The sequence below is a fragment of the Lepidochelys kempii genome, chromosome 17 (genome assembly GCF_965140285.1).
Source record: "Lepidochelys kempii isolate rLepKem1 chromosome 17, rLepKem1.hap1, whole genome shotgun sequence".
In the NCBI taxonomy this organism is placed as follows: domain Eukaryota; kingdom Metazoa; phylum Chordata; order Testudines; family Cheloniidae; genus Lepidochelys; species Lepidochelys kempii.
Window position 1 is genome coordinate 2739379 of NC_136396.1, and position 27114 is coordinate 2766492.

Genomic DNA, 27114 nt, shown 5'->3' on the forward strand with positions numbered 1-27114 from the left:
GCTCCTATACAAATTGTTCCAACACCTCTGTCTCCAGGAGTCCAAATCCATTGAATTATCTGTTTACTTCACTTTTGCCTTTCATATTAGATCCGTTTTCTACTCTTAACCTTCCAAGTCATTTTATATGTATCGTTGGAAAAAGAACCACTTTACACTACATATTTGATCACCTTATATTCTTAATCATTTGAGCTTCTGTAATATTTATCAAACTTGTAGCTAAGCCAACAAGTCTGATAATTGCATAGGTAAACACTGATTACAACAAATACATTCACAAAATACTCTTCAGTCTATTTCTTACAATAATTCTGTTCCATCAAGTTAGATAAACCATTCTAAAATAATAAATGATAATTTCAAATATAAATTAATGTGGCTAATTAAATTAAATGTTTATTTTTGTCCTTTTAAAGTAAATCAGAATTTTGCATTGATTTTGTCTCAGATTCTTTCCCTTTCACATAAATTCTTCTCTAGCTCAGTTTAATATACTTCTTCCTGAATTTGAAATAAATGCTCTATTCATAATACAAGAATTTAGATTGTCATAAATTCTAATTTCAAATTGTCATAACATGTTCTGCTGCAGGCATTTGTCCAGTAATTATTAATGTTGCAGACAAATGCCTGGATGAGACAGCGGGCATGTAGCTGCAGAAAAGCAAACTGAGGCATACGTTTAATGAATCAAAGCAAACTTTCACCAAAATTCAAGGCATCCTTTTCTCAAAGCCATGACAGATGTGTTTTTTCTCCCAACACTTCAAACAGTGCTGGGAGCCCTATAAAGCGTTCATTTAAAAACAACTCTAAAAGTAAACAAACAAAATGTATTATATAAACTTTAGTTCATTATCACTTTCTAAAGTTCATAACCATAGTTGCAAGAAGCAATGAAACAGTAAAAGTTAATGAAACACCAGTGCCTGCCTGAAGCATAAGACAGACTCTTTCAGCTAAAAGAGTCTGTCTGGCTCACATAGTATAAAACTTTATATGTCTGTAGGTTTAAAACAAAATGAAAAAGTACCTGCCTTTCAGATGAATCTGAGGTGCTTTTCCCCTGGAGTTATCCAAGACTGAGTAACCCTAACCCTACATTTACTTCAGAGCCTCAAACTCAGCCTGTGGGCAACTCAGCATCTTGGTGAGGTTTTTGTACACCAATCCCCCTCACATGGTCTGATTTCCAGATAATCTGCTGCCAAAGAGCTCTTTAAGAATTTTTGCGTCACTTTTAGTCAAATAAACTTTATGTTTCACCAGGGCTGCAGCTCAATTGTCCTCCTAGAGGTGGGTAGCTACATTTGTATGTTCTGATCAGTTCAGGAGAGCAGGATCCAGCTAAGACAGGCAGGCTGAAGGTGAGGAGACGCTCACTGTTAAGGCATAATTTTCATGTCTCTGATTACAGCTATAAATAAGGGGATGGTGGTGACAAGAAGATGACAAACAGGGTTAATGATCAGTGAATTAGAAGTGCACAGGTGGGTCTATACGATAAAAAGGTATACTATAAAAAAAGAACTGAGGTCCTAGTTCTAGAATAGAATGGAGAAAGGATGGTTCTTAGACTTCCTTGTTACTGATTACTTACATTATTTTAATGCAGAAATATAAATGGGGGGTGATTTTGTTATAAAATGTGAGGCACAAGTTTTTGAAAAGTGTTTTTCTACTTTAATCAAGACAAGTCACTTCCTCTGTCTCTGCCACACATCAAAAAACCTCCAAAACAAAGGCTTTTTCTCCAAGGTACTTCAGTCCAGAGAAAGTCATTGTACAGTCTCAAACTTTACATTGTGTTTATAGTAGATGGAAAAAGCATAAATCAGTGAGTATGTCCCAGTTTGTATGAAGATTTGAAAAAGAAAGCAGAAAATCGTAAGGGGGGAAAGAATAGCAAATTTTTAGAAGGAACAACAAAACAGCTGATATAAGTGGCAGTTTGAAAAGATCTGTTCTGAGTAGTTCAGTAATAACAGAAACTCTGACAACAAACAAGCCTAGGGCTATAATTACTGCTTCCCTTCCTCTGACTGCTGGTCCAGGTCCCCTTTGCCGCAGCAGTGACTATTGGCACCATCTCAAGGACAGTTGTGGTAATGCAACACTGTTAATAAGAAAAGGAGTACTTGTGGCACCTTAGAGACTAACCAATTTATTTGAGCATGAGCTTTCGTGAGCTACAGCTCACTTCATCGGATGCATACTGTGGAAACTGCAGAAGACATTATATACACACAGAGACCATGAAACAATACCTCCTCCCACCCCACTGTCCTTACTGGTAAGGACAGTGGGGTGGGAGGAGGTATTGTTTCATGGTCTCTGTGTGTATATAATGTCTTCTGCAGTTTCCACAGTATGCATCCGATGAAGTGAGCTGTAGCTCACGAAAGCTCATGCTCAAATAAATTGGTTAGTCTCTAAGGTGCCACAAGTACTCCTTTTCTTTTTGCGAATACAGACTAACACGGCTGTTAACGCTCTGAAAACTGTTAATAAGAGATACCTGAACCCAAATCCTTGCTTTTTCCTGGTAATTCTGTGTGAACATGCTGTAAAAAAGTGTTTTATCAGTTTTTAAACTTGTTGCCTTCTAATTTCTCTACAGCTTTCTTGTTTTTCTATTACTGGCCAGGGTAAATAGCAATGTCTAGCTGGTTTCCTCTTTTACATCACTTTGTCATGTCCCCCTCATACTCTTCTTTCCAAATTAATAGTCCTAGATGTTCTCTGGAGAAAGGGGAGACAAGCACATTTCCCATTCTGCTCCCAGCACTCTATCCCATCCCCAGGATTCTGAGAGGCTGAAGGCTCATTGTGTCTCACTCACTACATCTTACTTGAGATCTAAGCGGAGTATTTGTATGTATAAAGGGTCTGTTTGCAGACTTAAATCTAGCATTTCAGGGATTATTTTGTTCATGAAAAGAATCCATTCCTTCACTCTCAACCAGAATTCCCAGGTCTCTAATACCAGAATCCTGGAATAGATTTTCCAGGAACTCTGAGTCTACTCTTTCACTGAAAACAGGATCTTTCATCACCGTTTTTGGAGTTTTTTTCCCCTCACTGGTAGAAATATATAAGAATCTGCATGACGTGTCTTTTTAAAAAAATGTTATTTGTTGCTGTATCTCCACTTTACTGTGCTCAGAGCAGACTTTTGCCATGGTTTCTGAACTATTACTGAACACAGTTTGTCTCAGTCTACACTGGTAGTTAAAACTGTGTTCAGCTGCACACACTGAGGACACTCAATGTCAGCAACTGGTAATATATAGACAAAGCTTGAAGGTACACAGAGTGTATTGAGAACATATAGAGAGCATTAACAATTACTTAGCTTGGCTTTTTTGTTCACTTATGGGTTTTTTCCACCCTTTCACTGCAGTATATGTATTTTATTTGTTCTGTAAAGTACCTAAAACACTTTGTGGATACTGTATAAATAATAATAATTGCATCCCAAAAACTGATTATTAATTTATTCATGGACTTTTCTATATCACTCATCACTATATTATCTGACCACTTCACCAATATTAATGACTTTATTTTCAGAACCCCAGAGAAGTGAAAGGATGATATTATTCCTATTTTACAAAAGGACAACTAAGGCACAAAAAAGATTAGGGTCATAAGGCTCAGCTAATGTTGGGTGCCTGATCTGAGATGACATGGGTATGATTTTTCAGAGTACTTAGCATTTTGTAGCAGGTGATGTGTTCAAAGCAGAGTCCCATTGAGTTCAGCTGCGGCAGTGAGTTCAGGTGAAAGCATAATGATTGTCTGATTTTACCCACATAGCTGCTGCTGGGGCATTTGATACACTGGACAAGGTACACCACACGTTGTGTAGGACCCGGGGATCTTGAGAGGTGTGTTGTGGAGCATACTGCTCATCGTAGCAGTGGAGATAACAGCGGCAGGTTTTGCATATGTTGATATTCTGGCAGTAAGAGTGCCCTGTAAGAGTGTCAGTCAGAGGGCTGCCTGGGTACTCTTTTTTGTGTCACTCAGGAAGCATGTGGAAGATCTGTGGGGTGGGTTTGAAGTAAATTAAGCTAAACTGAATTAAGGCAACTTTAATTCTGAATGAGTGTTCACACAAGGGTTCAGGGCAGTTTAACGAATCCATTTTAAATTCACATATTTAATTAATTCAGTTTAAATTTCCTGAGTGTTCCTGTGTAGACAAACCTTTGGTCTTGCTGTCTACCCCCTAGTCTCCTTGTCCCCATATATTCCCTCCACTCCTGTCCACTCCACCCAGGTCCAGCTGTTGCCCCATCTATATCTGAGTCCGGCAGCTGCCTCCTCCACACTGCCTAGATGCTGCCAAGGGACCATTGGAAGCACAGGAAAAACAATATCCTTGTTTTCAGTTCTGATGCCTGGTGCCACAGCAATGGGGAATTAGCAGTTTCACGGAACGTCCCATTCAGCCCCTGGAGCACTGAACTGGAGCATGCTAAGCACAAATGGAATCTCAGAAGAGTTTAGCTGCCAAACTCTAAGAAGTCTCTTCTGAGTGTGTGCAAACAGATTTTTTCAAAGGCTTATAACTTGGCCAAGTTTGGTTGGATTTTCAAGGGAAAAGCAAAAAACACATGCCTTGGACCAGGGAGACTCCCTACCATATTTCAAGTCTTTACTCCAAAAGCATGGGGGAGTCTAAAGCTTTCCAGCAAAAAAGTTGTAAGAAACAAATATTTAACATGGGCAAAACAAATTTTTTCACAAATCAACTTCCCAGAAATGGCTGAACCATTTTATTGGAACCTTTAAAAAAAAAAAAAAAAGAAAGAAAAGAAAGTCTAAGGCAGACACCCTACATTGAAAATTTCAACCTGAACAGGATGATTAGTTGGGAACTCTATGAGTTTTATCTTGTAGCATTTTCCTGAAGCATAGGCTTCCCACCAGAAGAGGGGGATATAACCTTAAGTTACCTGCCCTGGGCCCAAGTAGAGCCTACACCAGAACTTGTAACTGATCTTAGAAGGAAGTTGCAGGTCCCAGTCTGGTGTTTAGAACACCTTCCTTGAGTGCAAAATTAAACGGTCATTGCTGCAACAAGATACCATAGGGAAACAGAATATGAAGTTCAATCTCAGTTCTAGTCCAGCAGGACATGGGTGCAAATCACATTTATATTATGCGTGGGAAGAAAATGTACATAGGTAGGTGGCTTTGCAAGAACCCTGGATGAAAAATTCAGGACCTGCTTAGGTGTGAGGCATGTCCTGCCCTCCCCACATAGCAGGGCATTGTTGTAACATGTTGTAGGCAGGGACCTTCTGTGAACTATCACATGGAAAAGTGTTATGGTTATAGTCATAAAAGTTAGAGAAGGAATGCACCTCACCATCAGCCATTCCATGTGAAATTCAAAGATCTTTCTCTCCATGTGCAAACCATATATCAGGGATACAACTAAGCTAGATAAGGAGAGAACTCTGAGATGTTTGGCTTCTCTCCCCCTCCAGCCTCAACATTCTGTTACCAACTGGTTATGAATGTTTCCTTGTAATCTGGATTTACAGTCCCTTACAGACAAAGTTTCTCTTGCCCTAAAATTGTACATTGAGCAGGCCAGATTTATTCATAGATTTGTATTCCATTAATTGAAATGCAGAGTTTTAATCCTAATCCTCTCTTCTCTGATCCAGCCGCTAAAAACTGACTTGAGAAAAACAAAATGTTCCTCATTTAAACTGTCCCATCAAACCAGACTGAAGAAGTGCTAGGCCCATACCTGGCACACCAACTCGCTCCATGCCACAAATATATTTCTGTGCATGTGAGAAGAGACTGAGGTTCTTTTGGGACCATGAGCACTCTCAAGCTGTTCATGACACCAGAATCTGTTTTTTATAACGTATCTTGAGGCTTATCAATGTTTTCTCTGGCTGGCTCCATTCTTAATTCTAACACTGAAGGTTGCCATTCACATCACCACCTTTTGCTTTAGGACAAAGGGGCAGCATGGTCTGGTAAATTGATGATGAACCTCTGACCCAGGAACTACCAAACTGCAGTCATTTCATCACTCTGCACCTCAGCTCTCCCATCTGTAAAATTAGGGACACCTGAAGTGATGCAGGACACTCCAATTAAGAATTTAAAAAAAACATTGAACTTTCTTAATTCTTTAATAATTTGCATCTAAAAATGACCAGGTTTCTGTTGGATTAGACTTAAAGATGAGGGACAATTGCCTACTTATGTTAGCAGCAAATAGATCATTAAAGTCAGATACAAATATAAAAAACACTGGAGGGAGGGTTGGAATCAATTTTCTTCAGTTTTGCTGTTGTTGTGGAAGTTCCATGTATGCTGCAATGCCCTAAACTCTTGCCTCAGGAGAGCACACTTAATCATTTATTATTTGATGGCACCCAAAAGAACACTCTATTTTGCTAGAGATACAGGGCCCACTGTCCCCAGAGATTAGTAGGGACATTTTACATCTACTACACTATCACCAGGAGCTGGTAGAGGGGAATCTATTTATACATACGAATTTTAACCACCATTTCAGATGTTGCAATTTAAAAAAAAAAAAAAAGACAAAATGTCAGTGTTGTTTAATAGTCAACAAATCACCAATAGCTAAGGGGGCTGATCTGTTTTATTAGATAAAAATGGCCATTGACAGAGCACTACAACAAAGAGCACTGCATAAGAACATATAGAGAAAAAACAGGAGCATGCAACTCCTGGTTGCTGTCAGTGGCAGAAAACGGGAATCCGACTATTGAAAATTCCTGTGACAATTCAAGAAACTCGACACACAGCATCCTAGTAGTCTCCCTGTTGGCCTCAAAGTACAGTAAAGGTATGGCTACACTTCACACTAGAGTGGTAATTGTCAGCTGCAGGAGACATTCCCATGCTAGCTGCGATCAAGCTTGAAAGCTAAGAACGAGTGTAACCAGTGCTTAATTTGTTTGGCAGTTCGTAGACCCGGCACCTCTGGGCTTGCTGCATCAGCTATGAATGTAAAACTATTGCTTGAGCCACAGCACCTCTTTTATTACAAATTAAGCGCTGGTGTAACACTGCTGTGACTGGGTATCTGTGCTGAGTAGACACCCAGTGGTTTGGAGGGGTTCATACTCCAGGAGGCAAGCCCCTCCCCCCACAGCTACCCTCCTTTTTAGTGCACTAGCTGGATCAGACCTAACACGGGCATCTCCTTGAGCTAGAAATTACACTTCCATCTTGAAGCAGACATACCCTTACACACATTGGTATAGCCTACTGAAAGTTGTTGATTTAACAACCCTTGGAGTGATCAAAGTAGAGGGAAGAACTGGAATATATTTCTCTCCCCTATCCCCCTACAAAGATTTTAGAGCAGCAGTGAGTGTAGATAGAATACTGCTTCTGCCAGACTGGCTTCATTTTACATGGCCTGTTTGAACCATCAGAATGTTCTGTGCTTTTTGAAACGGGGGGGGGAGAAGAACCCAAGCTATTGTATAAACTGTACTAGGAAACATATGGGCAAGGACAGCAGAGATAAGCTCACACCGGACAATAGTTAAAAATATTCCAAATTAAACAAAAATGGGCTTGAACACAGTTTAAGCTTGTCAAACGAACACAGAGCTGGCATAGGCAAAAAATGCTCTTCACTGTATCTCAAAAGAGGTTAACTCCTTTTGATGGCTATAATCGAGTGGTAAACATGCAACATCAAAAGCAAAAAACTTTAAGTGACTAGGATATTGAACTTTAAGAAAAAGCCCATGAGCCTTAGCATACTTCAGAACCACATTCAACCAAGAAAATTGCTTACTTGCCACAGTTAAGGTAGTTTGTGTGTGTGTACATTAGTGCTTTTTTGTATGGGTGGGGTTTGGACAAGCACATATGAATGTGCTTTATAAACATGAAGCAAAACAGAGACCACCTCCTGTCTGCTGTGTAATGCAGCCTTCCACAGATTTTTGTAGAAATCAAGGACAATCCATTTTTCCAGAGGTAATCCCAGAGGAAATCCAAGGATTGGGTGTTTGAAATCTGGGAACACATGCACTGGAATGCTTATATACTAGCTTCAAATTTCTGTTGGTGACTAATACTATCAGAAGGAAAGGTGCAAGCAATTCTGTTTACAGCTAAGTCTTTTGCTGGTCTTTACACCATGAATTTTTAATGAGCCTTACTTGAGGTGAAAAAATATTTTGATGGAAGTATGTCAGTAACAGAAGCTGAATTTGGAACCCCAAGAATCCCATTTGTTGCTTGTACTTAGGTTAGTAGGACTGTTCTTTTCTGTCAATATTCTCTTCACTTTGTCCAACCCCACCTTTCTCCCTGCCCCTGCATGGAGTGAGTAAGGACTCCATGCAGAACAGCACAAGCCATTGTCACAGAGGTCATGGTATGCAGTTTAACAGCTTGGGCTTGATTTGATCCACGCATTTACATTGTGCTCATCACCGTGGTATTTAAGTGCCTGTAGTGTGAATGTCTTCTCCCATGCTGTGTACAGATGGAGAGCCTTTATGTCAACTATAGAGAAGATAAAGCAACATGGCTTGAGCTGCTAGTGTTTTGGCTCCCCAAGAGTTGTTTACGGGTCATTAACATCTTTCCCATCCAATGAAGTTACATGTAGCTAATTTATAAAAGAACACAGCTATACCCATAACTCCAGAAAGTTTTTTTTATTCAAAAGCTTCAGAGCACCATCTAGTTGAAGATGTCCAAATAAAATGCAGTAATTAAAAACCCAGTTTTACTAGAGCACCATATTCTTTAACTTTGCCTGGGATCATATTTATTATGGTTGTCCTTGCTAATCCTACAGGAAAGTTATTTTTCAGTGAGTACAGATTAACACACACCAGAATCAGTCTGTCATACTTGGGTAGGGAAGAGCAGGAAGCAAGTCAGACTAAGTACATTTGGTAAAAGGCTCAATGCTGCTGGAATAGGAAACCATTCCAGAAAAATTACTAGAAGAAAATAGAACCATCTCTGTACACCTACCTCCTTAAGACCAACTCCTATTATGCAGAAAACCAAAAATGTGAATAGCTCTCTAGAAACAAAATGAAGCCAATACTGAATCTGGACACTTATAGTACAAATAAAAACATGAGACTAATTATAAACATTTTGCTGTACTTTTCTTAGTATCACTCAGCTAATTAGCCTAAAATTTGGCCATCTACAACCCTCTCCCCTGTGGAAAGCACTGGTCAAAACAGTTTGACAGAGTTATGTTCATTATTAAAAAGATAAAAATCCAAACTGCCATTAAAAGCAATTCTACAGTATCATGAGGAGGTGGGTAAATTTTGTGCGCGTGCATAGAGTAGCCTGACAGCTTTTTTATTCAGCCATTCAGTAAAGCGCTATTTCCCAAAGAGATCCCTAGCATACATTTAAAGATTGTAAATGCTGCATGCTTGGTCTTATCATTTGGCTATGGCTTCCAGTCTCTGGGATTCTCTATCACATCTACTTCTGGTTGACCATTAGGAGGCAAGTACTGTGCAGTTCACTTGGCTAATGCACCCATGGGGTCCCATGCCGGCAAGACAATGGGTTCCTGCTGCATCACTGCTAAGATGTCTTCTGGCACATGCTTCTTATCCACCACCACTTCATACACATACTCAGAAAACCAGTCATCAGACATGAGCAGGTAACCTGGAGATAAAAAACAAAGTAGGTTACTAACAAAGAGGCATGGATCTTATGCAAAATTGTATCATGTCCAACAACTTCATACTGTCAAACAGGATAATCATATTTCCACAAAAAGAAAAGGAGGACTTGTGGCACCTTAGAGACTAACCAATTTATTTGAGCATGAGCTTTCGTGAGCTACAGCTCACTTCATCAGATGTTTACCGTGGAAACTGCAGCAGACTTTATATACACACAGAAATCATGAAACAATACCTCCTCCCACCCCACTGTCCTGCTGGTAATAGCTTATCTAAAGTGATCAACAGGTGGGCCATTTCCAGCACAAATCCAGGTTTTCTCACCCTCCACCCCCCCACACAAATTCACTCTCCTGCTGGTGCTAGCCCATCCAAAGTGACAACTCTTTACATAATCAAGTCGGGCTATTTCCTGCATAGATCAAGGTTTTCTCACATCCCCCCCACCCCCATACACACACAAACTCACTCTCCTGCTGGTAATAGCTCATCTAAACTGACCATTCTCCAGGTTTAAATCCAAGTTAAACCAGAACATCTGGGGGGGGGGGGTAGGAAAAAACAAGAGGAAACAGGCTACCTTGCATAATGACTTAGCCACTCCCAGTCTCTATTTAAGCCTAAATTAATAGTATCCAATTTGCAAATGAATTCCAATTCAGCAGTTTCTCGCTGGAGTCTGGATTTGAAGTTTTTTTGTTTTAAGATAGCGACCTTCATGTCTGTGATTGCGTGACCAGAGAGATTGAAGTGTTCTCCGACTGGTTTATGAATGTTATAATTCTTGACATCTGATTTGTGTCCATTTATTCTTTTACGTAGAGACTGTCCAGTTTGACCAATGTACATGGCAGAGGGGCATTGCTGGCACATGATGGCATAGATCACATTGGTGGATGTGCAGGTGAACGAGCCTCTGATAGTGTGGCTGATGTTATTAGGCCCTGTGATGGTGTCCCCTGAATAGATATGTGGGCACAATTGGCAACGGGCTTTGTTGCAAGGATAAGTTCCTGGGTTAGTGGTTCTGTTGTGTGGTATGTGGTTGTTGGTGAGTATTTGCTTCAGGTTGCGGGGCTGTCTGTAGGCAAGGACTGGCCTGTCTCCCAAGACTTGTGAGAGTGTTGGGTCATCCTTTAGGATAGGTTGTAGATCCTTAATAATGCGTTGGAGGGGTTTTAGTTGGGGGCTGAAGGTGACGGCTAGTGGTGTTCTGTTATTTTCTTTGTTAGGCCTGTCCTGTAGTAGGTAACTTCTGGGAACTCTTCTGGCTCTATCAATCTGTTTCTTTACTTCTGCAGGTGGGTATTGTAGTTGTAAGAAAGCTTGACAGAGATCTTGTAGGTGTTTGTCTCTGTCTGAGGGGTTGGAGCAAATGCGGTTGTATCGCAGAGCTTGGCTGTAGACGATGGATCGTGTGGTGTGGTCAGGGTGAAAGCTGGAGGCATGCAGGTAGGAATAGCGGTCAGTAGGTTTACGGTATAGGGTGGTGTTTATGTGGCCATTGTTTATTAGCACTGTAGTGTCCAGGAAGTGGATCTCTTGTGTGGACTGGACCAGGCTGAGGTTGGTGGTGGGATGGAAATTGTTGAAATCATGGTGGAATTCCTCAAGGGCTTCTTTTCCATGGGTCCAGACGACGAAGATGTCATCAATATAGCGCAAGTAGAGTAGGGGCTTTAGGGGACGAGAGCCGAGGAAGCGCCGCTCCAAATCAGCCATAAAAATGTTGGCACACTGTGGGGCCATGCGGGCACCCATAGCAGTGCCGCTGATCTGAAGGTATACATTGTCCCCAAATGTGAAATAGTTATGGGTAAGGACAAAGTCACAAAGCTCAGCCACCAGGCCAGCCGTGACACTATCGGGGATAGTGTTCCTGACGGCCTGCAGTCCATCCCCGTGTGGGATGTTGGTGGGATGTAGAAGCCCTCTACACCAACATTCCACACGGGGATGGACTGCAGGCCGTCAGGAACACTATCCCCGATAGTGTCACGGCTGGCCTGGTGGCTGAGCTTTGTGACTTTGTCCTTACCCATAACTATTTCACATTTGGGGACAATGTATACCTTCAGATCAGCGGCACTGCTATGGGTGCCCGCATGGCCCCACAGTGTGCCAACATTTTTATGGCTGATTTGGAGCGGCGCTTCCTCGGCTCTCGTCCCCTAAAGCCCCTACTCTACTTGCGCTATATTGATGACATCTTCGTCGTCTGGACCCATGGAAAAGAAGCCCTTGAGGAATTCCACCATGATTTCAACAATTTCCATCCCACCACCAACCTCAGCCTGGTCCAGTCCACACAAGAGATCCACTTCCTGGACACTACAGTGCTAATAAACAATGGCCACATAAACACCACCCTATACCGTAAACCTACTGACCGCTATTCCTACCTGCATGCCTCCAGCTTTCACCCTGACCACACCACACGATCCATCGTCTACAGCCAAGCTCTGCGATACAACCGCATTTGCTCCAACCCCTCAGACAGAGACAAACACCTACAAGATCTCTGTCAAGCTTTCTTACAACTACAATACCCACCTGCAGAAGTAAAGAAACAGATTGATAGAGCCAGAAGAGTTCCCAGAAGTTACCTACTACAGGACAGGCCTAACAAAGAAAATAACAGAACACCACTAGCCGTCACCTTCAGCCCCCAACTAAAACCCCTCCAACGCATTATTAAGGATCTACAACCTATCCTAAAGGATGACCCAACACTCTCACAAGTCTTGGGAGACAGGCCAGTCCTTGCCTACAGACAGCCCCGCAACCTGAAGCAAATACTCACCAACAACCACATACCACACAACAGAACCACTAACCCAGGAACTTATCCTTGCAACAAAGCCCGTTGCCAATTGTGCCCACATATCTATTCAGGGGACACCATCACAGGGCCTAATAACATCAGCCACACTATCAGAGGCTCGTTCACCTGCACATCCACCAATGTGATCTATGCCATCATGTGCCAGCAATGCCCCTCTGCCATGTACATTGGTCAAACTGGACAGTCTCTACGTAAAAGAATAAATGGACACAAATCAGATGTCAAGAATTATAACATTCATAAACCAGTCGGAGAACACTTCAATCTCTCTGGTCACGCAATCACAGACATGAAGGTCGCTATCTTAAAACAAAAAAACTTCAAATCCAGACTCCAGCGAGAAACTGCTGAATTGGAATTCATTTGCAAATTGGATACTATTAATTTAGGCTTAAATAGAGACTGGGAGTGGCTAAGTCATTATGCAAGGTAGCCTGTTTCCTCTTGTTTTTTCCTACCCCCCCCCCCCCCAGATGTTCTGGTTTAACTTGGATTTAAACCTGGAGAATGGTCAGTTTAGATGAGCTATTACCAGCAGGAGAGTGAGTTTGTGTGTGTATGGGGGTGGGGGGGATGTGAGAAAACCTTGATCTATGCAGGAAATAGCCCGACTTGATTATGTAAAGAGTTGTCACTTTGGATGGGCTAGCACCAGCAGGAGAGTGAATTTGTGTGGGGGGGTGGAGGGTGAGAAAACCTGGATTTGTGCTGGAAATGGCCCACCTGTTGATCACTTTAGATAAGCTATTACCAGCAGGACAGTGGGGTGGGAGGAGGTATTGTTTCATGATTTCTGTGTGTATATAAAGTCTGCTGCAGTTTCCACGGTAAACATCTGATGAAGTGAGCTGTAGCTCACGAAAGCTCATGCTCAAATAAATTGGTTAGTCTCTAAGGTGCCACAAGTCCTCCTTTTCTTTTTGCGAATACAGACTAACACGGCTGTTCCTCTGAAACCTGTCATATTTCCACAGCAACTTTCATGACAGTCTTGGAGACTTCAATTTTCTGTTCCTTTAGTTATTCTGAACTATCTGGTTAAATAGATTTTAGCTATGACAGAGACTTGGATCAACAAGCCTAAATAGGAAGAAAGTTTGACTAGAGTGTCTTGGACAGGAAATCCTGAAAACAGTTTTGCAAATACAGGCATCTTAGTGCAAGGAAGAGACTGTCTGAGCCAGAACAAAAGGATTTCTAATCTGGGCAACAAACAGCAGTCCTGGGGCATAGATCATCCTTACACAGAAGGCAGTGGAGGCTCATTTTATAATCGCTCAGTCATATGTTGCTGTTCTAATGGACATCAAGAATATACTAAATACATTCCTGATTGTTTAGGCTAAACTTCAGACTGTTTTATCCATGCTTATTAACCACTCCAGTTTTCTGGACAAGAAAGCCCAGATCTCAGTTTCAGGAGATGGAGAGAATGTGTGCGTCCATATTCGATGCTAATTTCTTCCCTCAAACACAAAGCCACTGAGACACCCTCTGGCTGAAATAAATCTTGAGGATAAACTGCACCTCATTTTTACACCCTTCCCTCTTTATGAGGCTCTGGCTGGGAATCTTAATGCAAGATCCTTCTACCTGTATAAAGAAGAAAATCCTACATCTAAAAACATCTTTGCTTTCAGCATTATCCTGCTCTCTGAAACAAATCATTTAAGACATTACACACCACCCCATTCCAGGGAACTCAGCATGAATTGAGAATGTGTGCCGTCAGGGAGAGGGAGGCTATATTTGATAGAAGACAGATGAAGCTTTGTGTAATAAAGTTTCTCATGTCCCTACAATTATCACCACACAATCAAATGAAACAAGAAAATGCCCAAAGAATATGGACAATAAGTGCATCTATCTACACCATCTTGTTTCTAAAGCAAGAGATCAGATTGAATTCCCATAAATTAAAAAGCCTATCAATTGTAATGCGAGCTAGAAGCTGGTTTGGTGGTACTGCCAAGGGAAGCTGCCTTGATTGTTCTTTCTTCAGGATATGAGTTCTTGGGACACAAAAAACCTCACTCCTGACAGCCAACAAGTAATTGCACTCTGAGGATAATGAACTCCCTGCCTCTGTGGCTGTTGACATTCTGCATGTCGGAGCTGGACTGTACTGATTGGGATCACAGCGTCCGAACAAGGAGGAAGTGCCAAGTAAAACTTCAGAACATGTGAACAGGGATGGTCACTGTTGCTTGAGAAGGCCTGTAGCCAGGGTCACAGAGAAAGCCATAATTTTCTTCATTAAATGGAATTATTCCCATGCCTCAAGGGAAACAATATACATATCCTGACCTGCACATCCTGTCCAAACAGAACCCAAGGCTCTGCATTCCAGCTAAGTGGGATAAGCAGAGGATAGTGAGTTTTTATTGTATTTCAGGGCAGAAACCAGCAGTGAAGCCCCCCTAGGCCCATCCACCTATCAGTCTAGTGTTTCTACTCTAGCCATGTCTGTTTAGAGAGAACAGAGGTTCTGGCATAGTATCTTTGTGTTCTGACAAGAGGCTCACCAGGGCCTAACAGATGACTGCCCAATAAGTACGGTATGACATTTAGTTCTCAGGTACCACCCTAGCACAAAGCTGCTCCATGTTTCCCACTTCTTCCCCCAAGAAAAGCTGAATGAAGGGATCATTTTATTAGGAAGAGCCAACCAAGGAAGGTTGGTCCAGTGGTTTGGGCACTAGACTCAGAAGACCCAGGCAAAAGTCCCTGCTTTGCCAGACACCCACTTTCACACAGGAAAAGCCACTTAGCCTCTCTGTGCTTCAGATCCCCATCTGTACAATGGGACAGCCATATTTCACAGGAGTGGGAGGATAAAAAAGGTTCTGAGGTGCTCAGACACTACAGTCAAGTTCCTAGGATAGAGAAAGAATGAGACTGTAGTAAAGATGCTAGGAACAAAAGCAGGAGGAGCGCGCCAAAAGGGATGACAAACTAACAACAGTTTACATGGCTGCCAGCTGAAGACTTACAGTAAGAAAGGCTTCTCTTTGTGCCAAAGTAGACAGAGACCCCTGTCGAACAGATGGGATAACATGATTCAATGTTCATTCAGCGTTCACCTTTGGAGACCATCTCCTTGGTTTTAAAAAAAGAGGTCTGATTGGAGATGCTGGGTTCAGACTTAGGTAACACTGTACTGATACAAAGAGCGAGCAGAGTTAAACTCATCTGCAAGGCTGATAAAGTGACCAATAAAACGTAGCATAGAAAGTTTTGCTGGAAGGAAATTTGTCTTATCTCAAACAAAAAACAAAACCCCATACAATATTTGGCAGGAACTGCATTTGTTCCTTGAGAAAAACTAAAGAGATTCCAAGAAAACAAGAGCATTACAAGAGAATCCTATCATTAGGGAATATTTAGGAGAGGTGAGGTTCACGGTTCCACGGGCTCACTGTCCCCCACTACAAGCCCCCTAGTGATGGTTCTGCTCTCTGGACACAGGCAGACAATAGGGTTTAAATTGCTCCCCACTTTCAGCAGCTACATAATGTGAAGGCTCCTCTTTTTGGTCCAGCCTTCACTTCCAGGATTAAGCAAGTCTAGGAAGACTGGTGGCTGTTGGGTACCCCACCACACAAGCTGTGTAAAGGGATCCAACTGGATAATATGGGTCCAAAGGAAAGGGTGTATATGGGGGAATGCCAGTAGTTTCTATATCCCACTATAACTTTAGCCTCCTCATGACCTGAAAGACTAATCTCTGCTGTACTGTTTCAAGTGGTACCCTTTGACATCCTGCTCAAGAAACAGTGAAGTTTGGGCCTGTTTTTATCCCAAACCTCCAACTGGGTCTCAAATGTTACGTGCCAAGTGTAATGTAATTCTTGGACTCTTCCCTAGTGATGGACACTGGTGCTCTGTATTGGGTTTATCCATGCACAGCTTTAAAGGAACATGCTGTGAGAAGGTGCTGCCCAAATCCTTCCTGAGAAAGACACAAGGCTTTCTGCCAGGCTCACTCAGCCGTCTAGCAAGTGTGCTGGGGTATCAGAGTTCAAATCCCAAGCTCCCTGGGCCAGCAGGGGCTGAAGCTGAAAAGGCAGAGATGGGGATGAAGCACCATGCCTAATGCCGCTCAAGTAACCACTTGTGGTCAATGCCCAAGGAAGAGCTGATAGGCTCTAAAGGAATATGTCTAGTTGCTCTCAGATAAAAGGAAGCTTGTTGTGACCCACAGATGAGAAAACTGTTCTAGGGTTTACCACCCCAAAATGTTTCCTTGAACCAAAGAAACAGCTCAAACCAGCTAGGTCTGATGGAACATTTTAAAGTATAAGGAAATTTCCCAGACAACTCCCTGACCTAAAAAAACACACAGGCAATAAGCAAGACTCTAAAGAAAGGTTGCATCTTATGAAACAGCAGATGAATGACAGTAACCCATCCCTAAGGATGTTGTGTTCACGTGTTGTGTGCACACATCCATGTCAGGAACATGGAAACAGATTTACATCCCCTGTACAAAACAGTGCAACACTTTACAGTAAGACAACTCATTTTGGAATTCTAATGGAATAGTTGAGCTCCTATAAAATACACATAGAAGAACTCATTGATCAAAATGAGTTCATGTTTGTAATAAAGTGACATTTGAGGCAGTAACTAGGTGTTGCTGCTTATAAAAAAAGCAGCTTAAGCTGCCATGCTGGCAGACTACAAGCTCCAGAGAGTAAATCTTGAGCAACGTGAGTGATCTGGTTAGCTTTCAGCTTGTTATTTTTAAAGTCTGAAGTGCTATACGTTGTCATCTTATGTAGTTACAACAGTTTATTGTTTGGTTGACTTTGGATTTTAGTACGGTTGTGAAGGAAACAAACGGAGAGCCAGGAATAGCAGAGGCTCTTCCTACACGGACCTGTCCAGGTACCACAGTCCTCCCCGGTAGCTCCCACCAATGTTGCAGCCTGGTGTCCATTTTCACAGCTCTGCCAACGCACTTTACATTTTAAGTGCGGAAGGGTTACAGTTATACTCCTCATGAGTAATGGCTGCCTTTTGAACTTAAATGGGTCTATCCTACATCAAGGTTTTGAAATAAGGACGTATGCCCTCTAAGCACTCAGACCAATTAAATTTCACTTCAAAGCCACAAACTTTCTGGCTAGGCAGAAGGCAAGTGCAAAGTTGCTAATAACTGACCTGAATGTGAGCACCATTAACTTTACAGAAGCCTTTTCCCTTACACTGTTCTAGGAGCATTGTCCCCAAAGAAAGCCTATACTCAGCATGTTCAACTTTACACGATGTCTTTACACCACACTTTGGGACAGAAATGACTCATTACCCTAACAAAGGAGCTAAGTCCCAATGAATTCCATGCTAAGTATTTGTAAAAGGAGGACAAGTGGGGACATTTGTTTTTTCCTAGCAGCATTCCTCCACAACCAGATTAATGGCACCCAACATAAGCCAAGTACCTAGAGCATAAAACAAATTCTCATTAAGAACAACTGGGTGCCATTCACTAGACCCTACACTTTCAAGATATGGTCAAGGTCAATGTCTGTTGTATTGGCCTGGATTCTGAACGCAACCTGTATCTTGTTAATGAGCATGTGCTAGGACATAAGCATACAAAAAACCACACACTATGGAAAGTAATGCTTGCTAATCGAATACTAGATCTATTAGTTTGTGCATGGGAAGGAAGCTAGAGGTTCAATATTAACTTCAGTGTTGAGTCTCTTTACATGACACAATATTCCCAAGTGCATCTGTACTAATGGATGGACCCACAAGGCTAGTTAACATTGTAAAGTTGAGTGTTTCAGTCTAGTTTCAGTCAACTGTCTGTTAAGATTATTGGATTTTTGTTGGAAAACTTGAGTAGATGTACTTTGAATTTAAATAGCTGTGTCAGGACAGAAACTGCTGCATATGAAGCAGAAGCAAAACATAGGCACCTGCCAGGAATATTTGAAAGGTTAGTGAATTTTTCACGTAACCAGAAAAATTACATCAATAGCTTAAATTAAAAGGCCACATGGTATTCTCTGAAATTAACCTCAAAGTGTCTGTTTTTGACTCTACAAAAATAAAAATCGAAGAGAACTTGTTCTAAATATACTCCATTATGGGGTGAAACCCCCAGGCACTGTGGGAATTTTCAGCCATGCCAAGGTTTGAGAGCGTGACTAGGCATTAATCCCCCATCACAAAACCAGAATGCCTTTGATATATAGTTATCTGTCTGTCAACTCCCTGTCCAGGGAATGTTACAGCTCAAGACTGGGGAACCTGTTGGTCAGATTTTTAGTATAGCTTTATATGGACACAGAGTTGGAATAAAAAAAGGTTTTGCAGATTAAGGTTGATGTTGAAATACAGGTAGGTTTTGCAGATGGTAGAGTTGAAATACCTTGCACAATATCTGCTCATAGCAGTGACCGGAACCAGACATAGTGTCAGTCCCTCATTTCCAGAATAAATTTCACCAGACAAAAGTTGCAAAAGAAAGAAACAGCATCTGTAATGAGTGCTGTAGATTTACCACATGAAAGCTAAATGTAGCTTCCATGTCTCTGTAGAAGCATTATTTGCATAATATTAGCTACAGCTTCGTGAGATCTGACAGATGAGCCAACTCTGGTAAAGAGAGCTAGATAAGCAGCATGATGCTATAATCAGAAAGTCTCACTGTAAAGTGTGCCAATTAAGTTAGATTGCATTCTTTTCCTTCCCATTTAAAAAAGGATAAAGGATTTTTGAGATAAGCATGTGCTAAGAGATTTCTTGGAAGTGACCACTGCCTAATTTGGTCCTGCACAGCTGTTCCTAACTTGTCTATTGCTCTCCTTAAAAGATTTCCTTTGCATAGCCAGAATACCAGAGATTATTTCAGAACAAAAATGTTAGCTTCTTTTCAGATGGGAGAATTATGTATTTTGCAGCAAAAGATAAACTACACAGAACAGCAAAGAGCCCCTCTTCCTCCCAAACACAAACTTGTCAGAGACAGTAACGCTATACTTTTATTTTTAAATGGGGAAGACATTTCAGACTGGATGGGCATTTGACAAACTAATCCAGACCAGGCCCATGGAGAAGGATTTGAGAACAAACCTCTTAACGTGGATCGTCTTTGGCTATCGAACCTTATGACTTCGGGATAGCATGCTGGGTTTTTGTTGAAGTCAGGTTCCTTAGGAATATAGGGGAGCAGGCACTGGTTTGTTGCTATAAAGCTATTCATGTATTCTGGGCTGTATGCACTCATTCGCCATCGTAGGTTGCACTTAAATGTTAGCCAGGGAACGTTTATGTTTGTTTGGGGGAGAAGGTATGGAGCACTTTGGGGTGGAATGGGGGGGGAAGAGACCATGGGCTTATAAGAATGGAAGATTTCGTTAACTGATCCAGAATTTGTATACCTTTGTTTCAGTTAGTTATGAAACTATTTTTAAAATAAGGTTCTCTTATGGCTGGGCATATGGCAACAAATCAGTGTTGCCCTCACAATGCATGTACAACCCTCTGGTAACTGGTGTTTGCAGCCCAGCGTTCCCAAGCAATCCTAAACCACCACCACAGTGTGGCATATGGAATTGGAAAGAGGAAGCGACAGAATTAGGAGAAGGGGAAGACTTCATAAGATAATATTTTCATTTCACAACTCTAATGCTTGTGGTCCATGCTCTACTGTGTTAGCGAAGGTGGCAACAAGGGAAGGTTTGCATGGCAGTTAGCACAGACTACCAAGGGAAGTGGTGAATTCTCTCTCGAGGTTTTCAAATCAAGACTGGATGCCTTTCTGTAAGATACGTTTCAAAAAATACAATTACATGGTTGCCTGGGTGAAATTTAAAGGCCTGTGCTATACAGGTAGTCAGGCTAGATGATCTATGGTCCCTTCTGGCCACAAGCTATGAATGTATAAGTAGGTTATTAAAGCAATTTAGTGAATTTAAAAAGAAATCTTCAAGACTTCTTTTAGCATCCTTTTCACAAACTTTTTAAAGACTCCAACTACCTATCATAACCTTAAATGAGAACTAGGATTTACTTAGACATGAGCGGGACAAGCAACTTTTTAAATACGTCTAGTCTCTCGTGTGTATTGTATTGGTGGTCATGCTTCATCCCTGTCAACTAGAAGAAATGACCTGATAGGCAAACGTGCATATTTCCTGAAATTCCTCTTGGCAAGACAGATGTTTGAGAGGTCCTGCCCTCTCCACAGCATATCAGTACACTCAGCCATAGTTTGGCATCACTACAAAGGAAAAACAAAACTGTCTACAGGAAACCACCAATAAGCCACTCAGCTCTGCAGGGCACCAGACTGAGTTTTACTGCTGCCTCAAATTCATCGCAGTCATTCCAAGATTTATATAATCCAACAACAATTAGAAGTCAATCAAGCTAGAGGGGAAGGAGCCAGTGATCTGCAGATTAAGAGAAATATTACGAGCACTTAAAATTTGTTTACACAAAATTTGTGCCACTGAGTTTGGTGGTAGAAGTCAGCCAACATCCATTCATTATATTTTCATGTGGAGATTAAAAGATTTGCACTATCAAATTGCTAAAATAGTTACAAGACAAGGCCAAGACATCCCTCTAATAATGCAGACTGCGCACTTGTATTAATAGTCATATCTGGGGTCCCAAAATGCCTTATGAACATTAATTAAATGAGGCCACGCAGCATGCAAAATCTATGGTCTACTGATGGGAAAACTGAAATACAGAAGTTAAGTGACCAGCCCAATCACGCAGGAAACCTGCAGCAGAGTCAGGAATAGAACCTAGGTCTCCAGAACTCCTGGATTTGGCATAACCCCAAGACTACCCTCCTGAAAAAGTTCAATAGAGTTATGCACAGCACAGTCCATGTTATCTAATTCCATCTCAGAGGCTCTGGGCAGCAGCCTCTTTTGAAGACAGGTCACAAACAATGGAAAGAGCACAACTGGAATCTTCATGGTCTCCATGTTCACTGTTTCTGGTGGTTGCTTATAATGGAGTCATTTGTTCCACTGATACAGCAAAGCCAAGGTTGCACCACAGCATGAATTGAGGTTGGTACTTTAATACATAATTCAGAATTTCGATTCACTTCACTAGGAAGTGAACTGGAATACCTCCAAATTCACTATAAGCTGGTTCCATTATATAGTTACATCTTACTTTCCCCCAATGAGGATTTTAAAATAAAAAATTCCTGATTCTTACTTCAGGGAGATGGCTGAGGAAGCCCACAATGCTCAGCCTAGCTACTCCATTTCTTTCTCCTGCTTGCTGAGTGAACATATTGTATGTCTCCCCTTGTCTGTTCATCTTTGATAATTACACTGCCCCTTACACCGCTTCTGTTGCCAAATTGCAGATACTGGCAGTAACTGCAGAAGGAGGAGTTCCTTAATCTACCTTAAGCATCACCTTAGCCTGTGACCTAGAGGACAATGAACTCAGTCAGCCTCCATGTATCAATCTGAAAAGATTTTTTCAGTGAGCCAGGATTTTACAGTGAGCTTGTAATTGGGGTCCATCCTGTGTAATCACCCCATTCTGAAACATCCAAAGCATATTTTTTGCCCTACTTCAACTGATTCTCCAAACAAGTAGATTTGGAACAGCAGCCACCTAATTGCTCCTACTGGAAATACAGACCTTCATGGCCATCTTCACGAGGCAGCATTTAGCCAAACAGGTCAGTGTTGGCCAAACAGGTAGCACGTGATGCTACTAGGCAGGGATCCAAGTTCAGAATTATGCTTCTAGGCCAGTGGGTTTCAACATTCTCATTTGCAGTCCCCTACAAAAATTCAAATGAAGGCGCAGACCCTTTTGGAAATCTTAGGCAGTCTACAGACATCCCCAGGGTCCACAGACCACAGTTTGAAAGCTATTGTTCTAAGCTCCTAGACCATTGGAAACTGAGGTAGAGGACATTATTCTGCAACTTATCCGGTGGGACATGAGTTTTGAAGAAAACATGACTACACTAAGATTACTACTTCTCTTCCTACAAGTAGGATGGTGTAGGATCTCACTTGGTGCACACTTACTGCACAAGGCCCTTTTCCCTTCCAGCTCATTTCCATATATGGAGTTTGACAATGTATTCATGTGACTGCTATGATTTGTGTTACCTTTAATACCACGGTCTTCACCCCAGGAGTTCTCCACCTTCCATTTCTCAAACGATCCTTCTTGCCCATCCTGAAGGAAGGAAAGTAAAACATACATTCAGTGGAGAAATTCCTCAAAGTTTGACAGTCTACTTCTAAAATCATTGCCAACAGAACCACCAACCTGACAGATATCTTTGATGCTCATGCTAAGTAAACTGGTAGGCAAACTCTCAGAACAAAGGGATTTTAGAAGCAGAAGCACTGACTGTTGTAAGAAACGGTCTCCTTTTAAAGTAATCTGATTAGTTGAGGTAATTATTCCATTTTTCTATTACAAAACACAGCTACATTGTGTTTTACAAGACTGAGTAAGTCGCAGTCCCTTTTAAAAACTTCTAGTACTTTGCACAGTTGCATTATAAGCATTCTTTATCTGTTATTATTGGACTTAAGGTCCAGAACCTATGTTACTTGTTTGACAGTTTCTCCAAGAACGTTTCTATTTGCAGGACTGTCACAGTGAAGTGTCTTAAGTTTATAAAATTTTCCCCCACCCTCTTGAGTTAGACTCAAGTAATTCTAACAGATGAGAGTATTTGGAACTATTTCTAGAAACTTTGGTAAGATTTTAGAGAGCTGTTTCTCCCTTCCTGTGATCATCCTTGCTAATACGATTTGAAAGATGTTTACAGTTTCTTGGATAACCTGCACCTTGCATATCCACCTATAGAGTATCTAGTCTACTCAAGTCCTTTCCGAGTTAGAATCAATGCACACAAGTCCCCAAACTAACGTGTCACATTAAAAGGTACTCAAGCTCCCTGGAGGCAGCATTCCATCCTATTGGAAGGTGTGTAATGTTCTTAGCTAATGAGGAACAGATGTGCCCAAAGAGTCACTTTTTAGAATCAGCAATAAACAAATGGGTAGTTTAATCTAATCAAGGCAGAAGAAAATGCCTTGGGCAATTTGTCTGTATTTTTCAGTGAATTAGCTCAAGCCATTTTATGTCTTAGATAAAACACAAGATGTGTAACTTGTGTAACATTAACACTTGTGCCTTCCCATAAGCCCTATGACACTTCCCCTATTGACGGGGAATTCCTGTTATGGGAAGGGGAGGAAGTTATTTTGGTGAAGTACTTTTCCTGTTCACATTCACAGCCTGGAAGGTCTCTTTCCATATACTGTTCTTGACTGCCAAGTCAGGGCAGAGCTACTGTAACTCACCTGGATACTATAGGGGCTGCTCACTGGGCTTTTTCTACCCTGATAGCCACACTTAACCTTTCAATGGAGGCTTCCCCATCACACACACCACATGACTCAGCTTCAGTCTCCCTCGAGACACTCTTCCAGATGGGTGCTTATTAGCTATTTCACCACACTTTTTTTTAGCCTCCTCAAAGTAGACTTTCACAGCCTTCATGGGGAACCATTGCCTGGTTGATATTAAAAAATGGAAGCCAGTTAAGACCCCCAAGAAAGGCTGTATACCACCACACAATCTCAAATGTGAGTTACTATGAGGCCTAGCTGAACTGTTTCAGCTAGTCTGAATCCACACTGGCTTTCAGAATGTTTAATGATCAGTTAAAGCTTATTCAGTTCAAACTGAACCAGTTTAGTGCCAATGTGGACTCAAACTAGCTGAAACATTTCTGCTAGACCTCGTAATGCCCCACAGTGCAGTGGTGAAATCTCCCTGGTTCAGCTCAGAAGCAGTGCATTCTGGAACTAGCGTATAGTTAACTGGGAGTCATTGCAACTGAAACAGTTAGGGCATGGCTTGAGAGAAGGGGAAAACACGAAACATTCATTAAGGCAAGTGCGGAACCCTGAACTGTTTGTGCTTAAACTGGTTCAAGGACAAAGAGCAGTTCTCTAGTGTAGTCAAGATTGCATTCCATTCCAAGCTTCGTTAGCACTCTAGCACATATTCCACATTCTGGAAAAAAGTCTAGTCTGTTTTCACATCATCAAGCAGCACACAGAAGCACTGAGAAGATAACCCCCATGTGCTTACTAAATAAGATCCTTAATCCATAGGCTTCCCCATAGCAGCTCCCATGAAGAACTATGAATTCATTTCTTTCCCTTTCTTTTGGTATTCTGCCCTCTTCTGTGATTTTCATGATAATGCAGAGTTAACTCTGGTCTTTGGAAAAAATCTGCCCCTTACCTCCCTTTTGTACCCACATCTGTATTACTGTAGTTACTACACTGAAGTTTTATATTTTTGGGATGAGGTTGGGAAAATACTTTAAACGAAGACAAGGGTCCTTAAAATGAGATACTCAAGAGATGTATCAAAAGCACTAAGTTGAGTCCACTCAAGCACTTTGACAAGTAAATTGAACAAAAGGTTATGGTTTTGGAATGGTTTAGAAATACTGGCATGGATTAAATGTGCCTCTTCTGCAAATAAAATTACATTGTAACATTGAGGAAAATCCCATTGCAATCAAAACTGTTTTAAAAAACAGGTAAAAAACCACCAATGCTTTGATGGATTCACAACTACCTTTGAAAGCTCCTTTAGATTAAAGTCAAGGTTTACATAAGACAACACGTTCAAACAAAAACACAACCTAGCTATTTTAGTAAGAAAAAGGCCTTCAAATTCTGGACATCCTCTAGAGTTAAAGCACCACCACTTCAAGACATCCATTTCTCACATTCAAGACCCAAAGTATATATAGTCTATATATGGGAATGTGTTTTCTGCTTAGCAGATCTTCCTTACATTTGTCAAAATTCTGGACAAATTTTAGGTGACAGTATAACAGAGCCCATGCATTGATTCGAATAGCCAGATTTGGTATGCAAAAGTTAAACTCTGATACACAAACCCTCAGAGGGTCAAAAATATGAGCTGCAAATCAAGGAAGCAGAATGTGAGGAAGGAATTTCTACTTATACAAAGCTTTTGCTGTTCCAAAAAAAAGTTGTGTGAAAAGAAACCAGATTGCAGCGTGAGTCACTTTACATTCCTTTATAAGGTTACTATACAGATATAAACCTGTAATCAGTGTGAAGTTTGTGTAAGAATTTCAAACAACTAAAAATGTATAAATCATTTTAAAGCTCTAAATTTCAGAAGTCAATAGAATATCCTTTAATCCTAATATTCACACAAGATTAGTTCTGTAACCGGACACCTGAAAAGCATGTGTGTAAATTGTAGAAGACCAGTATGTAGAATACTATTGAATTTTGAAAAGTAGTTCTGAGAAAAACTGATGACTCAACAATCCCATGTCACACCCTTGCACAAAGTCCTGAGTCTCTGGGAAAGTTTTCATTAATATGTAAGCACTTACTTCTCAGACCAAGATTACTTGGTCTGGAAGAGATTACTTTTACAAAGGAATCTTAAAAACTTGGACTGTGTTCTGATGTAGGAGGAAATCTCAATTTTTCCAGAACACAAATAAAAGCTGAAAATTATGACCACTTTCAGGTATCCAAAGACATTGAGGTTCACATGTGTCTCCCAGAGGGCATTTCTCTGGTTTATTAGCATGCAGTACAGCTGTTGGCAGCGTAAAAGTGCTAAGAGCTGTACTGCTGTCTTGGGGTTTCAATTCTTCTCTCTCTCATTAGTGGGTGTGTCACAGAAGTTGTGTGCTTCTGATTGAGGGATTGTTAGTTATTTACTTGAACACACTGCGGGAGGCAAAGTAGTACAAAGCTTGGCGATAGACCTAGTTTAGATTTAGCAGTGTGCTGTGGAGAGGGATGTGCTATCACCTTTGATTCCCTGGTCAGTAGGAGAAACCAGAATTCACATACCATTTAAAGCCAGCCACTGTATGTTTTAAATTCCTGGAAAACACAAGCCAAGTTTCTTTGCCCTTCTCAGAATTTCTGGGCACAAAAAATAAGCCACTGCCTTGTTGTCCAGGATTGTCCACTTGTTTGGAGAAACTAAAAATAGTAATTTACCAACATGTGACACAGGCAAATAAGACATCATAGGTATGATGCGCAGGTGTGATGTCCTGCGCATATGCTGCCCTTTAGCAGAGCATATAAAACTGCAGGAGAGTTCAAATACATCTGTGCAAACAGCACAAGTGCTTGTGGAGGAAATCTTACCTTCTCTGTGAAGGCAGTGAGGACCATGGCATGGGTCATCATTGATTCTCCAAAGGTTAATCGTTCTGCTTTGTTCATGTTCTTGACGGAGACACCGAACACCAGCTCATGATCAAACCTACAAGTAAGCCATACAAAGGAGGTAAACACAGAAGGAGGGATCAGTAAAATTTAATGTCCAGTGATTTATTGCACAGGGCTCTGACATACATGTAGCTCCTTTTCAAATCTCAAGTTAGAATAAATACTAAGCGGGCCCGTTTTGGAATGCCGTTCACCAAGTACTAGGGAATTCAAGTAACTACACAAGCTCAAGGGATGGGCTGTGGGTGCTACAAACCCTTCCTTTTTGCCTTGC

General features: G+C 41.3%; 2 protein-coding genes across 5 annotated transcripts in view; both read right to left on the bottom strand.

The window, feature by feature from the left end:
- SLC6A4 (solute carrier family 6 member 4) overlaps positions 1-2043 on the bottom strand; it is a 42537-nt gene extending 40494 nt beyond the window's left edge. For 2 of the 3 annotated variants that reach the window (XM_073315661.2, XM_073315660.2), the window contains exon 1: positions 1041-2043. The gene's annotated coding sequence lies outside the window, so the exon portion shown is untranslated. Of the gene's footprint in view, positions 1-1036 lie in introns of all 3 variants that reach the window. The other variant, XM_078849272.1, reaches the window with a different exon arrangement.
- A 6638-nt stretch (positions 2044-8681) lies between these two features.
- The window catches only part of BLMH (bleomycin hydrolase), a 35088-nt gene continuing 16655 nt past the window's right edge, over positions 8682-27114 (bottom strand). For both annotated transcript variants that reach the window (XM_073315988.2, XM_073315987.2), the window contains exons 10-12: positions 26757-26874; positions 22674-22743; positions 8682-9687 (exon numbers count right to left, since the gene is read on the bottom strand). In XM_073315988.2, coding sequence (XP_073172089.1) covers positions 9536-9687; positions 22674-22743; positions 26757-26874 — 340 coding nt within the window. In that variant the 3' untranslated portion in view covers positions 8682-9535. The remainder of the gene's footprint in view (positions 9688-22673; positions 22744-26756; positions 26875-27114) is intronic.